Genomic DNA, 15,889 nt, shown 5'->3' with positions numbered 1-15,889 from the left:
AGAAGTTCGTTGAGTGCTAGCTGAGGGCTTCTGGTACACATAAGTTAAAGCATCCCATCTGCTTGGGTTGGTGTTGTACCACATCCACACGTTGGAAGTCACTGCTTGCCATGGACTTGGGTCAGCTCATGTGTCTGGACAGCTGTTAGGCGGTCCTGTCAAATCTTGCATTAGCTTCTAGAGGAAAGACATTTATTTCTTCACTCAAAAGCTCTGGTATAAATAGGATACGGAAAAACCTAGGATGTTTCCTTGCTGTGGGTCAAAGAGTCATGGAGGTCTGTAGGAGGACAGCTGAGCAAAAAGGGAGCAGGTGGAGTCCATGCGTGCTATTTAGGTTGTGTCTTTGGGGACGGGATCATGGAAGGATGGGGCTGTGTCTGGGAGCCATGCATCTTGGCGTGGGTTTACATCTTATATCTCTTAGGATTAGATGATCTCAGGATAACTGTTTGGTCCTGGTGTATTTTTACAGGAGGGAGCCTGGAGTCTGGGATGTAAGCTCTTTTATTGCAAAGCAGTAAAGGATGAATCTATATCCATTCTGCTCACGTTGTTACCAGTCGTCCAGGATCCCTCTGTGTTTGAGCTCAGCAGATTTTTGGGAAGCATTCCACTCTGTGGTTATGTTTCAGTTTTGAACTACTTCAGCTAAAATGGATTAATTTCCTTGTCGCTGTATTTCCCTATGATTTTCATGGGTTTTTTTGTTTGTTTTTGTTTTGTTGGGTTTTTTTGCTATAATGTTTACAGCACACTAAGAATCCAAAAACATAATTCCAAGCAAAGCAGTCTATGAAGAAAACCATTTCCGAGCAGTTTCTACATTCAGTCACTGTGGTGATTTCTACACCCGTCTGGGCAGCCAGCCTTGAGGTCTGGGGTTGTCTTCCTCACTGGTTGCTCACTTTGTGCAATGGGCCATGTCCGGACGTCCCTAACGATTTGTGGGAGATCCAGCAAAGTGTTTAAAGAGCTGTTTTAGAGCTATCTCACATGCCATCTGTATTTAGGACGTCTTTCCCAAGCTGGTGTTGCAAAACAGCTATTTAAATTCCTCCTGAAGATTCGTTTCCATGAAGCCCAGAAGAAAATAGCTGACTCAGGCAGCCAGGCACTGCAGCTTGTGAGGACTTCCATGGGACTTTGGAAGTAGCCAGATTTGCTCCTCGGTGCTCAGATGGCCTTAGTGCATGGATTCCCAGCCCAACAAGGCCAGATCAATTGGCATCCCATAGCAGAAGGTGAGGAACCATGCCTCGCATCAGCCCCACTCCATTTTTTGACTGCATTCCTGCTTGAACTCCTTGGATTTCTCTGTATGAGACCATCCAACGTTTCCCTTTTCCTTTATGGCAAGTCTATTTCTGTTGTAAAGGTCAAACACGACCACCTCTAGCAAACAAAGGACGACATAACGTCCCAAAAAAACAGAGAGGAGTTGTTCCCAGCTGGATGACTTCTCTGAAGACTTCCCAGTGCCTCTCCCAGCAGCCGCATGGCTTCGTTGTGAACCTTGTCAGAACAATCTCTACCCACCTAATACTGTTTTTGTTGGCCATGCTGGTCTTCTGGGGTTTGTTGTATGCTTACAGAGATGTGTTCATGTAAGACCTGAAGTATATGTTATGTCCCAGGTGTTCAAAGGGGGTGTTAGAACTTGATCACTTCCATCTTGAGGGACATGGTCATTGGGCACGGTGGGGATGGGTTGGCGTTTGACTTGGGGATCCTAGTGATTTTTTTCAGCCTTAATGATTCCATGGTTCTGTGATTCTGTGTTTTTTTGACTGGTGGATTTTCTGTGCTTCCAAAATACCACGTCTGCCCAGATGCTCGGGCTGATCATAGTGACTGGGGTAGACTTGAAGCTTACTGACAGAAAGGCATAAAAGACGTGTGAATAATTCCATTTTTGTTTTCAGAAGTGAACATGACATCTCATTCCCTTCTCATCCAAGAAAAATGCAAACAAGAATGAAACTGGAGCCAAGCGAAACCAGTTTGAGAGAGAAAGCCAAAGGGAAAGCACAGAGAATTCCTGTGTTCTTCATGCTTGGAGCTGGTGGTTGTTGCTTTCTGGGGGATTTTGAGGTTTTTGATTAAATTGTGTGGAACCGTCAAGCCTATTTGAGTGTCTCCCACTCTCAGTCATAGCAAGAATAGAACATAGCCATGTCTGGGCTGGGCTGTAGTGCTCCCTGCACTGAACAATAGTGATATACAACATTGAGTTATTGCATGAGCCCATACAACATGAGATAGCTCCTGGAACGCTCATCCTGCCAATCCATATGTTCAAGGGCTTCCCAGGCATTTGCGGGGTTGGGCAAGTTGATGCATCCAATAACCGTGGCCTCCAAGACCTCAGTTTCCCTCTTTCTCAATGGAAGATTACCGTGGGATTTTCAAGTGAAGGTGGGAGAGAGGAAAGGAGAGAGGTGTCCTTCCGAACCACAGAGCCAACCCTGCATATTCTCCATTTGCAGCCAGATGCAAAGCTCTTCTTCGAGGGGCACCACAAATAAATGGGATCTGGTGTCCCCATGGGGGTAGAAGATCCCACAGAGTCCATTTTGGCAACAAATCTTAATCCCTTGCAATGGCATTTGCTGACTAACTGCAGTCTGTTTGACCCAACCGGGTGAATTTCGCAAGTGCTGTTGGAGATGGAGCTCCTTACCTCTCCATATTTCCAGGAATTGCCTAAGCAAATCTCCATGCATCCATCAGGACAATATAACCCTGTGCTGTCCTCTGGCTTTGGACATGCCAAACAGTCTGGGGGGGGAGGGGGGGGCTCTCAGAGGACATGTGTAGCTCAAGGGATACAGGCAGAGCTGATGGGACAGAGCAACTGTGTGTTAGACCACAGCTGTGCACATGTCTGGAGTTATTTTCCCCAGCCTTGTGCCTTCCAGCCTCTCTCCTTGGGAGCAAGCGATGTAGTCAAACTTGTAGGAATCCTGTAGTTCTGAGCACGTAGGCTGGTAATCACTGAGACAGCTGAAGCCTTAGATTTGTTTGCATAGGCTCCTCCAGCAGAGCAAACATTTGTCAGATATAAATTCTGTTGAAAGGTATCTCATTTTGTTAATTAAAAAAAAAAAAAAAAACAGTGGAGAAACAATAGCACAAACTCTACCATCCAATTTCCAATAGCCCGACTGCCTTCCCTTGGCTTTTAGTACTTCTGCGGTTGCTCCATAGCTCTGAATGCCTCTTTGGTTTCCACACTGACTGATGCCTAAATTCCCAGTCCCACTGAACACAGTGGGAATTCTGAGTTGAATTGGAATTGTCATTGAAAATAGTTCTTCAACATTAAATGAACAGACAGGTAGGAAAGCAGTGTGCTTTGGGGTGTTTTCTTGTAGCTTGTAGAAGAAACCCAGTTTGCCTTTCCAAGGCCCAGAAAGCCTCTGGGAACTTCTGGGATGCAGCGGGATGGTTGGTTTTGTCTACAGATCGAAGGGATGAGCGCATCCCTGGGTGCTTGTTGGCTTTCCCTTGGGCCTCCTGTTGGGGTTTTAAGTTCACTTCGGAAGAGTCTGATGCTGTTGTCACTGGGAAGACTGAAGAGTTTTCTTTTCACCCAGACTTTTCAGCAAAACGTTTGGGTGAGGCAAACAGGGGAAGTCAATCTTCTACCACAGCTGATCTGTCCTAAGGCAACACTTCAGAATGAACGCTGCCCAGAGGTGTAGGTGCCTCGGCTTGGACGTGGTCCTGTCTTCGGGACTAACATCTCTCATGGGCCATCCATCCAATCCATGGACCCCAAAAGTCTTCAAGCCGTGAATCCCTGCCCCAGCCAACAGGAGGGACCCAGCTGTGGGTCATCCCCGTTCTCGTGTCCATCATGTGCCTTTCTCCAAGCTCTCGTCCCACCCCTTCCCAAGATCTCAGCCTCGGGAGCTCCTCCGCCGTGGTCATCCCCATCTGCCAGGCTTTGCAATGCTCTGCAGACATAAAAGTTTGAGTTTTGGGCTTTTTTTCTCCCTCCTTTGGCATTTTGTTCTGCAAAGAGTCCTATTTCTTCTTGGCTTTTCTTCTTTGTTGGGGTGTTGGGAAGATAATAGCACAGAACGAGTCTTTGCCGGAACGCTGGATTATTGTCTCGACCCGAGGCTGCTGCCAAGTCACGGACACTGCTTCTTGTTTGCCATTCTCCTTCCTTTGCCTTTTATTTCTTGCATTTTTTTCCTCCTAACTTGTTTAACTCTGGTGTTTTCCATCCTGTGGTCAGGGACTGAAGAGCTTTGGTTTGTGTTCGTGTTTGCTCTGCCCCAGCCATGTGAATTTTGCCTTTTAGCTGTCCTTGTTGCCTTTGCTCTCCCTATCTCCTTGTTAAAGCCCCAAACTGAATAACCTTTCCCCTTCCACACGGACTTGAGTGTGAATTTCTTTTTCTATCTGTGCAACTTTTACCTTTTCGGTGCAATATTTGTAATCTGAACACGTGTGACCAAACACCCAGGGCTGAAAGTGCACCCAAACAGTTAACTCCAATGCTGAAGACAAGAGAAGAGCAAAACCACAATGAGGGAATGCTGAATTGCATCAGCAGAACTCCTGCACGTTGGAGCATGTGAGGGCTCAGTGCTCGATAAGAGGTGCAGCTAACTCTTATTTTGACATTCCCCTCTTAATAAGCGTTGCTCTTTATGCATTTTACAAAGTGGTTTATATGATTGCGTTGCTGAGAGGAAACAAAGAAATGCCAGGAAAACTTTATGTGGAGGATCTGTACTCATAAAACGCTCGTAGGCTCCAGCAAACAGGAAAGCTTTCCCAACCTCCTTTTCTTCTTTTTTTTTTTTTTTTTTCTGTTTTGTTTTCATTCCCTGCCATTCGGCTCGCGAAGAAAACATGTTGGATATCTCTGAAAACCGGATTTGATGGTTTGAGACTGAGCATGGATTCCTTCCCTGCCACCGAGAGCCCGCGCGGCCGTTGTGCCGCAGCCAAGCACCAGCGCTGAGCTTTGTGCTGGGAGCCAGTTGGCCTCCCAGTGTGGGACTGGAGCTCCTGTGGCTGCAGTGAGGCTCAGGGTGGGGGGGAGGCTCGGCTGACAGCTGGCTCTGGGGCTGGCTTAGCCACTGGTGGAGTTGTGATTGGCCCCTTCCTGCACCCAAGCGCACTCAAAGCTCTGCTATGGAAATTAAGAAGCCCAATGCTGTGCCCCTTGGGTGACAAAAGCCCTTTACTCTTCCTCCACTGCTCTTCTGCTCACGTATGTGAGTGTTGCAAGCCATGATAATGTTGTCTTGACAGCCCGCGTGGAAATGTGTGGTGTCCAAGCTCAGTGGGAGGGTGCAAGATGCTCTGGCTGCATCTGCTGGCAGGAATTTCCTCTCACTCCAGCTTTCTGGAGGAGGAGCAAGAGGAAAGTTCCCTCTTTCTAGGGCTGTGCAGCTCGGTGCAGCAGTGGCTGCATCTGAGGGCCCCAGTCAAGCTGGGCAGATCACTGGAGATGGTTGGATGTAGAAGCCAAAGTTAGGATGCAAAAGCAAAGAGGCTGACAAAGTGTTTCTTCCATGGCACATTATGGAAACAAGAAGTATCTCATACAGGAACATAGGAGAAATATTCCTGGAAACCAAAATCATGTTACCACAGAATCCTAGAACCACAAAATGGTTAGGTGGAAGGGACCTTGAAGACCATAGAACCAAAGAATCGTTGAATGGTTGGATTGGAAGGGATTTCAGTGATGACAGAACTAAAGAACCATGGAATGGTTGGATTGGAGGGGACCTTAAAGATCATGGAACCACACAGTGATTGGAAGGGACTGTAGTGATCACAGAACCAAAGAATTATGGGATGTTTGGGTTGCAAGAGACCTTAAAGCCCCACCCCTGCAGTGGTGTGGGTGCCCCCTACCAGCTCAGGCTGCCCGGGTCTCCATCCATGGCCGTGGACACCTCCAGGGATGGAGACATTGCATGAATTAAGCTATTTTATGGATAAATACAGTTTCTGGTACCCTGCTCAGAAAGGATGTCCCTCACTCTTGTTGCTCTTCTACCAATCCACACGGGAAGAGTGTACTAATGTCTTCCTTTGACTTTTCAGGCGACAACAGAGACTTCCTGGTGGGAACAAGTCCCAGCAGCACGCAGACCATCAGCAAGGTGGCAGCAAACACAACAGAGACCACCAGAAGCTCTACCAAGGAGGCCAGGCCCCTCATTCCTCTGGCAGACCAGGCCACCACGGCTACAGCCAGAACCGGCGATGGCACCACAACCAGAAGCACTCGCCCAACGACAAGGAAACGCACAGGAACACCAAAGAGACTGAGAATCTGAAAATTGAGGACACCCCCACCAGCACAGGGCACAGTCCTGCGGAGACGCAGCGCAGTCCGGAGGCGGTGGAGAAGCAGTCCCAGCCCTACAGCCCGGAGGTGGAGACGAAGCGGAAGGACAGCGTTCACGAGCGTGGTGGGGAAAGGCCCAAGATCAACTTGCTTCAGTCTTCCAAAGACAGGCTGCGGAGGAGGCTAAAAGAAAAGGTACTATCTCTCAGTGGAGCTTTGGCTTTCCATTCCTCCAAGAGCCTGGCGGTTGGCCATGCTCCATGCAGAGGTGGGCTGGGCTCAGGAGACCCTTGCATGAGTACACACAACTTCTCTTGGTCTCCTGGTGTCAGTGCGTCCCTTGAAGTGTCTTTGTGCTTCTTTGGGAGGCCCTTTATTGACACAGCGTTAAGGCTCATTTGATGAGGTTGCTCCCAACGGGGGTTTTCCAAGATCAGGAACTCTTCCATCGCTTGCAAGGATGGGGCACTTCAAGCTACCATGTGGGCTCTCCCTCCTCGCAGTGATCTCAGCAGACTGCCTCCAGTCTGCAGGGCTCATCTGCTCCCAGATAGGTCTAAAAAAGGCAATTTGTGCCTGCAATTAAAGAACTAGAGCTAAATACTGTGCTTTGAGTGCTGAATGTTTGGAGTCAGCTACTCTCAAGCTGATATGCATTTATCTTGGTAATGAATTGAAACTCCCTTATCTTTCCCCCTTCCTTCCAACAACCCAACAATAACAAAACCATTGCTTGCAAGTGACGGAGGAGAAATCCTTTCTGGAAACAATATTCAGACTCAGATTTCTGAGGAATTTGGAGATGATATCTCCATTTGCCCCCTGTGCAACTCAGATTCCTTCTCTCGAGATTCTCTTTTCAGACTGGAAAATGCATTTGCGGGGATATCTCCAATGAGATTTTCAAAATGTGCAGCAAAAATAACCTGAACATATACAGTTCCATGGGAGTGCATGTTGGGAATGTATACCTTTGAGTGCATGTGCATTTACTATTTATGTATGTGGCACAGGGGGGAGGAAGGGATTTTGTTCATTATTTTTATGTTATTTAAAGCAATGGGAGTAGAGCAGAGACTTTCAGAGTATTCACTTCAGTGCCTGTCTTGTGGGTTTAGGATCTCGTAAGAAAGATAGGCACCCAGTTTTGGGTGTGTGTAGTCAACATAACTGCTCTGTCAGTTGGCGCTGGGGTTGTCCAAAAAATTGCTCCAGATTTGCTCCGTGCGATATGTGCTAAGATTGAACTACAGGAGGAGAAGGGAGAAGACCAGAGCGGGCTGGATGCACGGGGAGGGAGGGACAAATGCTTGATTAAATGTTCAGAAGAAGGCAAAATGCCATTCTGAGCTGGGCATTCCAGCTTGGAGCCTTGAGCACGTCTCCCTGAGCTGATGAGGAAGAATCTGGGATTGAGTACTGGGGGGAAATGAGGAAGCCAAACATTTCTGGGTTGGGGCTCGTACACTGGTGGTGCTGAGATGAGGATGCTCTGATTTTTCTGGGTCTGTGTGTTATGTCTTCCCAACCCCTTTCCCCTTTTGCACTTTGTGGAAGGACAAGGGCTGACCTATCTGTTTTCTCCTTGTGTAACAGACGCCTTGTCTTTCCCTTTTCACGGACCAGGACGAAGTCACAGTGGAAACCACCCATCCTGAAAAGAACAAAATGGACAAACTAATTGAAATCCTTAACAGCATGCGTAACAACAGCAGTGACGTTGACTCCAAGCTGACCACCTTCATGGAGGAGGCTCAGAACTCCACCAACTCTGAGGAGATGCTTGGGGAGATAGTTAAAACCATCTACCAGAAAGCAGTGACAGACCGCAGCTTTGCTTCCACGGCCGCCAAGCTCTGTGACAAAATGGCCCTCTTCATGGTGGAAGGAACCAAGTTCCGGAGCCTGCTCCTCAACATGCTGCAGGTAATGAGATGGAATGATCTGGTTAGGTGCTTGCAGCTTCACCCCACCTGGTCCTGCCGTGCTTTTGGGCAGGAGCTGAGCTTTGACCAGATTCCTTTCAGGCCCACGTGATGGGAAGTGTTCCTTCCATTTTATTGGTGCCAGTCCTTAATGGTTTGCTGTCATCTTCTGCCACCTTCACTGCCTTCGAGGTCTGTAGGCAGCAGCATCCGCATCGGCAGGGCTCAGTGGTGACGTTTGGTTGTGTTTGGTTGGTTTTTTTTGTTTGTTTGTTTTGTTTGTTTTCTTTTTTCAGAAATTGAAACTTTGTCTAGAAACACATATATTTTTGGCAACGGATTTCCATATGGAAATGAGAGGAGAGCTGATAGACAGCACTCTGGTTCTGTTGTCTATCAGATTCAGGGCTCTGCTGCGCAGACAGTCAGTCCTTTACCATGGGCAGGTCTTCCTCTGCTGTTGTTTCCCTCTTGTTTGTAGTAGTTGTGGATCCTCCAGGCAGGGTGCTCGGCTGCTTTCTTCAGGTACCCTTGACACATGCGTCACAAAAGCCAACTTGCATTTCTTCTTGCATCTCTTGATATTGTTCTCTGAGCCCCTGCTCTTGCTTTTGAGACTGTGGCTGCTGGAAGGGCTGAGAATGAGGAGAGTGGGGGTGAAGGTGAGGGGGTGCAGGTGAGGGTGGACGTGGGTGCCATAGCACGCCAAGGAGGGCAGGGTGGCTCCTTCCCCACCCAACAGCCACAGTGTCATTGGAAAGGGATCTCCATGGCTAACACGGCTTGTATTTCCTATGAGCACAGTGAGGGGGGGCTTCTTAAGTTCAGTTTTACGGCTGAGCACCAAATAACCAATATATGTCATTTCTTAAATATTAATGGGTTTTAATGTTTGGTTATTAGGTTCTTTAGGTTAAGTCGTTTTCTGGTCTTGTGTCGTGGTGATGTTTATCAACAAGGGAGACAGACAAAGAAGGAACATAGAAGAAGGGAAACTCCTTCCAGCAGACCCAGCGAGCTGATGCGTGCTGCAGCATTGTGTGCAGTAGTGAATGGATTCACATCCAGCTCACTGTGGCACGAGCACAGGATAAATGATAGATTTCATTTCTCCAGAGAGCCCCTGAGTGCTTCCCAGGAGCATGGAACCCAGCTTGCCGTGCTTGGGGTGCAGGGAGGGAGCACAGTGCCTGCTTTGGAAAGCTGCAGAGAAATCAAACACAAATGAGAAAGCACTTCGTTTTGATAGTGAAGCATGGTGACGTTCTGCAAACAGTTGGCTCTTTTCTTTCTCCAAACAGAAGAATCGGTACACCCACACAGATCTGTGGCATCCTTTGGTCAGCCCCAAATCAGTGTTTTTGTGGCACACTCAGGTTTGGAGATGGACCCATGTCCAGGGAACAGAACTATTGCCGAGCTCCAGCCGTGACCTCTCCACCATCAGACAGATGTTTTCCAACGGCTATTTCTAGATCATTTCCCATTAATTAAAAACCTCTAATAAAACATTTGCTCTGGGGCTGGATTTTTGTCTCTCCAGCACCTTTCAGACTAATCCAATCCCCGGACCTAAGGAGCTCACTGCACCAGGGTGTGATAAATCAGGATTGCAGTGCCCCTCTGAGCTGCACTCCTCCATATGGTGCTGGCAGATGCCTCTGTTTTGAAGGGCTGGGCAGGATGGACTTGTTTGTCCTTTTTTTTTTTTTTTTTTTTTTTTAGTAACAAAATGGCTGTGAATCCCCTCCCTGCCAACAGCTCCTCTAAAGAGCCCCTCGTGGATGAGACAGGGCCAATGCATTTAGGGTGCCAAAGTCTCGTGGTGTCTGCCTTGCTGTGAAACAAGAGGATGGATCTTGGGGGTACCCAGGGTTACGTTTTTCCCTCTCTGTGTTTTGGTACCATATTCCAGCTCTGTTGTTGAGTTTAGATTCTAGGAATCCATTCGGATGCTGTAGGGTGGGTGGCTGGGCAGCCTTGGAGAGATGCTGCTCACCCCAGGCTTGGTGCTGGGCTTGGTTTAGTTTGGAGTTCCCCTCATTGGGTTTGCTTCGGATTTCTCCTCGTTGGATTTGGTTTGGAATTTCTCTTCATTGGGTTCAGTTTGGAATTTCTCCTCGTTGGATTTGGGATTTCTCCTCATTGAGTTTGGTTTGGGATTTCTCCCCATGGGGTTCAGTTTGGGATTTCTCCTCATTGGGTTTGTTTTGTTACCAGGAGTGATCTGGGGCAGTGTGAGCTTTTGGGATGGACACAGCTGAACTGGGGCCCTTGGGGGACAATGGCATGGAAAATGTCTTAGTGGATAGACGTGTGGTCTCTTTGCCCCTTAAGAAGTCCCTTTGTAATTAATAAGCTGAAGGCTCCTGCAGGAGATTTTTGCTGGTCGTAGCATCAGCCGCTGGCTTCTGCTGGCCATGGTGCTTTTCTCTTTGGTGGGGAGGTGTTGAGCAGCATGCCACAAACCCTCCACATGTAACATTAGTTGGAGTATTCCTCTGGTGAAATCTCCGTGCTCTTTATAGCTGAGATGTGTCTGCATCCGAGCTATGCAGAGCAGAGTATATTATTAGAGAGGACATCACTGGGGCTGTAATTTTACACTGCTCCCCTTAGCAACCTGGCCAACAACACATCAAACAGAAGGCTGATACTTTCCTTAGGAAAAAAAAAAAAATAGAAATGAAAGGTGCATCCCTGCACAGCACCCAGCACAACCCATCGCAGGGCTCACACGTGCACTTGGCCTGAGATGAAGCCTTTGCATTTAGAGATACCTCAGAGCCAGGGGCCAGGAGGACTGTTGCTACTGCACACCTTCCTGCAAGCCCATTTGCATTCCTTGTTGCATACCCTACTGTATACCAAACTGTGTGCCCTTCTGCATACAATTCTGCATGCCCTTCTGCATACCCAGTTGCATGCTCTACTTCATATTCCATTGCATACCTAATTGCATGCCCTATTGCATACCCCATTGCATACCCAGTTGCATGCTCTCTTGCATACGTGCTTACATACCCTTACATACCAGTTGCATACCCTGATGCATATCAGATTATAAACCCTACTGCATATCCTTGCAGGGATTCTTCTGTGCTTTTCAGCCTTGTGCTGAAGACTTTACAGAAGAGTAAAACTGAGTTTTTACTCAAAGGAATCCCTTTGGGGAACGTAAATGTTGTGGCATTAATACTGGAGAACCAACTGACAGCTGATTTACGATCTTGAAGGTTTTTTCCGACCCTAATTGTTCTTTGATTCTTACTGATTCCCTTTCATAAATCAGAATGCAAAGGGCAGCGTTTGCCATGCTGAGCACAAGGATGCGGGAGCTGGGCCATGGCAGGGCTAACCCCCCCTGTAAGCTCAGGATGTGGTTTGGAGTCCCACCATCTCCCAGGAGAGCATCTCCCCCAGGCTGGGCATGGAGCTTCCCCTTTCTCCCGGTGTGTCGGGCATGGACGGATCCTGCAGCACTGAGCAGAGGCTCTGCTGGGCTCTAGGTGGAGACTGCGGACTGTGCAGCCTGCCTGCAGCCTGCCTGCAAACCCAGCCAGATCCAGGCAGCTGCTGCTCGCTGGGGAGCCCCAAGCTGCTCCCACCCACTGCTGGGGTGAGGATACTCAGGGCTGAGTGAGGTACCCCCAGCCTGGCAAAAAAAAAAAAAAAAAAGGTAGAAAAAAGCCTGAAAATCCATCCAAATACAGGAATTCTCCCAGCATTAAGAACTCCTTGCACCGGGCTGGTTGGAGGTTTAAAAGCTGCTCTCAGCTCACTGGTTTTGCTGGGGAGAGGACCCATTTTCTCTTAAAAGGCTCAAATCCATCCTCAGGACATGGGATGAGGTTTGCCAGCCCGGGGACTCAGCCGAGTTAATGCAGCAGCCTGCCAGGCCATCTGCTCCCACTGCCCTGCGTCAATCCGGGTCAGATTGCTGCAGGGTCAGGATATCCCTGCTCCCATGTTGTCCCCCCCCCAGCAATAACGTGGGGACACAGAAAATGTGAGTGAGTGTAGGTGGTGGATCCAAGCTGCTGGCAATGTCTCTGTGCCCCCAGGATGGAGGTGTTTGGGGTGAGCCCCTGTCAAAGCATCACCTGACCTGGGGACCACCCTGCAACCCCCGGAGTGGTGTATAGTGAGGGATTTCCCAGGGCTGGTTTCTGACCCCATCAGCAGTGACTTCAGGGAGCAGGCGTGCAGTGCACTCAGGTGAGGAGCAAGATGCACTGCATTATTTTTTTTAATAAAGAAGGGTGGAAGGATGGAAGGATCACATGGAACAATGCTGTCTGGCAGTGCTGGAAACCCAGCACTGATATCACCTCTGACCTGGAAGGCACCAGGAAGTGAAACTGGAGACAGAGAGCTTGCAGTGTGTGTAGGGTATGGACATGGTCACCCGTGTCACCTGGGTCCCACTGGAGGAGGATGTGTTGACCAAAATCACCTGGGTACCAATGGAGAACTTATTGGCCAACATCACCTGGGTACCAATGGAGGATGTGTTGGCCAACATCCTCTACTGGAGCAGTTGGGAACAGATTAATGGATCTTTTTCATCCTTGACAAGAAGAAAAATAAAAAAGCTAGCCAAGGAAAATATTTGCTATTGTAGAAGTTCCCTGTTGCAGGTCCTTCATAGGATCTATAAACATTAGCGCCCAAGAAAGACTTTCTGCAATCTTTTGTGTAAATAGAGCTGGATGGTGACATTTTTAGTATACCGGTAGTTCACTTTGGGACTGTGGCTGTTGGTCGTTGCTCATCCCCATCACATGGATCCTCCAGCACTGTCACCAGCAGCACTACTGTGGTCCATGCCCAAGAGACACTTGGCTGCCGGTGCAGAGGGGCAGGCAGAAAGCAGAGATAAGGTTGGAGGTGCCGGCACGATTGCTCAGCAGTGTCCAAGTGCTGGGCCAGAGCCACCACTCCCTGTAGACTAAACAGTTGCAGCATTTTCTCCCATGACCAAAAGAATTTAGAAAAGGGTCCCGGCATGAAATGTTACACGAACTCTGGGTGCCACAAATATGTCTGGATGAGAGCTGTTAACTCTATCTCTTCCTCTTCCCTCCCTGTCCCTCTGGTCATGCTCTGGGCAGACGAAGGGAAAACCTGTCCTTCTATGAACCTGGATGTCTGTCTGTGGGCACTCAGGTCTTTCTGCAGTTTTTTTTTCTATTTTTAGGCCAAAAAAAATTGTTCTTGTGTTCCTGCAGTGCTGACACAGATCAGCCTGCTGGGTGAAGAGTTTCTTGGGATAAACAGAGCAAATCGGAGACCTTGGACATGTTTGGGAGTAACCTTGGGCTGGCAAGGTTTTGGGTGCTTGTGACTAAAATCAGCTATCACAGTCAGATCCAGGTTCATGGGAAGCACAGGGCTTTATGGAGCAGTGATAAAGATGTTCTGAATCCAGCAATAGCCCAGAGAGGTGCGTAGGTAGGGTGACACTAAAAATTAAGTTACGAGGAAAGCAACTGGAGGAGGACGTGTTGGCCAACATCACCTGGGTACCAGAGGAGGAAGATGTGTTGGTGAACATCACCTGGGTACCAGAGAAGGAAGACATGTTGGCCAATGTCACCTGGGTCCCAGTGGATGGTATGTTGGCCATCGTCACCTGGGTCCCAATGGATGACATGTTGGCCACTGGAGGAGGACGTGTTGGCCAACATCACCTGGGTGCCAGTGGAGGACATCTGGTGAGGCAGTGAGGGTGCCTAAAGCATCTCCTTCTCTTTCTTCTATACATTTCTGGAGCAACTGTGCTCTGAGCTTTACCCCACTTTAAAAGAGGCTTCGAAAGTACTCCTCCATTAATAATGTATGAGGCTTGGAACTCGGCAGAGATGCTGATATGTTCTGGTAGAAATGAGATTTTCTGCACCTCGGTTGTAGAGTTTGCTGACCCTCAGGGCACTGTGTTTTCCAGTCTGTGCACTCAGAGGCTCATTAACAAAGATTTTTATACCAGGACAACCACTAAATGGTGTTTGCTGTTCCCTGTGGCCTGACTGGGCTACTCCACCCCTGTGGCCACCTCAGAGCATCACTGAGAAAGTGCTCCAAGGTCTCTCACAGCAACCAGACCAACAGCAACGCTTTGCTGTTTGCTGATCCATTACTCTGCTCCCCCTCGAGTGCTTTAAAACTTGTCCAATTAATAATTAACCGAGAATCTCAGGAGCATCACTGCAATCAATCATGAGGTCCACAGGATGGGCAGGTGGTTCCAGGGGTAGGACCAGACAGATGCACGGAGCCGTAGCGATGATGGAGCCATCTCCACATGGAAGGTCACCACTTGTGTCTTCTGCTCTTGCCAAAGTGACCAAAGCAGCCAGGAAGAGGTGGACGTGTGCTCTCCTGGTACAGATCCAGCTCAAGGAAAAGCAGTGATGAAACCTGTGGGAGAGCAACGCCTCATAGCTGGGTGAAGGCCAGACCTGCAAGGCTGGGCAGAGGGTGTCATCTGCAATTTACAAGGTTTATCTGCTTTAAATGTCAATAGCTCTTTTGTTGGAGTAGTACTAATTGTTCTGATTTGCATGTCTCAGTCCCACACCCCAAAGCACTGTGCAGAGGAAGGTGAGCACATTGTTCCCAGGAAATCAGAGTGATGGAAGTGACAGGAGCCCACGCAGGGCTGGAAATAGACCTCGAGCATCGAGAAGTTGGGTCAATCCCCAGTGCCACCAAGGCTTTGTCAGGCTTTTCCTGATCTACTCCTGCATGCATCAACCCTGCATCTGCCGCATCCCTCCTTCTACCCTTATTATTATTATCTCAGCCCTTTCCCAAAGAGCCCTTCAGGGCTCCAACCTTTGCAGCACGTTCAGTAACATCAAGTGTTCAGCGCAGCTTTTTATGTCACACTGATCACCAGCACCTCACCGTTCTATATTTCTTTTTTTGCAGTATGTCTGACTCAGTATTTCCTCCCTCCTTGGCAGTGAGTAAACAGCCGAGCTGCCAGAGGAAGGGCCCGGTGTTTACCAAGCAACAAGCCCAAATGCAGAGGGTTTGTTTCCATCAGAAAGTGGTGGAGCTGAAATTAACCCTCATTTTTATCCCTTGGTCAACTTTTGCCCTCTAGCACAGCCACCGTGCGTTGGTGGTGCACAGCTATTTGGGACCTGCCTTTAAAAAGTGTGGTCAGGTCCCCAGGGATGGCTTTGGGCTGCAGCTGTTGAAGCTGAGATCTGGTGCTCGAAATACAGCGCTGCTCCTCAGCCTGCTGCTGCCCACCAAAACAGAAGGGGTTCTGCTCCTCTCCTCGTGGTTGCTGGGGCTTTCTTCTGGTCTTGGGCGATCTCGTGGGGCTTTGTTGGCTGGGAGTTTGGAAAATGGCTTCAAGTTGTGCCGGGGGGGGTTAAGGCTGGATATGAGGAACAGTTTCTTCTCCAAAGAGTGGTCAGGCATTGACTGCACAGGGAGGTGGGGAGTCCCCATCCCTGGAGGTGTTCCAGAACTGAGCGGGTGTGGTATGTGGGGACATGGTCAGTGGGTATGGCGGAGTGGGTGGGGGATCTTGGAGGTCTTTTCCAACCTTAGTGATTCTGTGATTCTGTGGAATGGGGGTGGAACAGGATCCCCTGGGCAGTGGGCATGGCCACCACCC

The 15,889-nt window shown here is 48.8% G+C and overlaps 1 protein-coding gene across 17 annotated transcripts in view; it reads left to right on the top strand.

Moving 5' to 3' along the window:
* CTIF (CBP80/20-dependent translation initiation factor) overlaps positions 1–15,889 on the top strand; it is a 95,653-nt gene that overhangs the window by 61,920 nt on the left and 17,844 nt on the right. For 13 of the 17 annotated variants that reach the window (XM_040656619.2, XM_040656615.2, XM_040656616.2 and 10 more), the window contains 2 exons: positions 6,082–6,523; positions 7,925–8,254. In XM_040656619.2, coding sequence (XP_040512553.1) covers positions 6,082–6,523; positions 7,925–8,254 — 772 coding nt within the window. The remainder of the gene's footprint in view (positions 1–6,081; positions 6,524–7,924; positions 8,255–15,889) is intronic. The other 4 variants (XM_040656621.2, XM_040656618.2, XM_040656614.2 and 1 more) reach the window with 1 other exon arrangement.

The sequence above is a fragment of the Gallus gallus genome, chromosome Z, assembly GCF_016699485.2.
Source record: "Gallus gallus isolate bGalGal1 chromosome Z, bGalGal1.mat.broiler.GRCg7b, whole genome shotgun sequence".
Classification (NCBI taxonomy): domain Eukaryota; kingdom Metazoa; phylum Chordata; class Aves; order Galliformes; family Phasianidae; genus Gallus; species Gallus gallus.
Note: the sequence above shows the minus strand (reverse complement) of the source record. Positions and strands in the feature narration are given on the sequence as shown.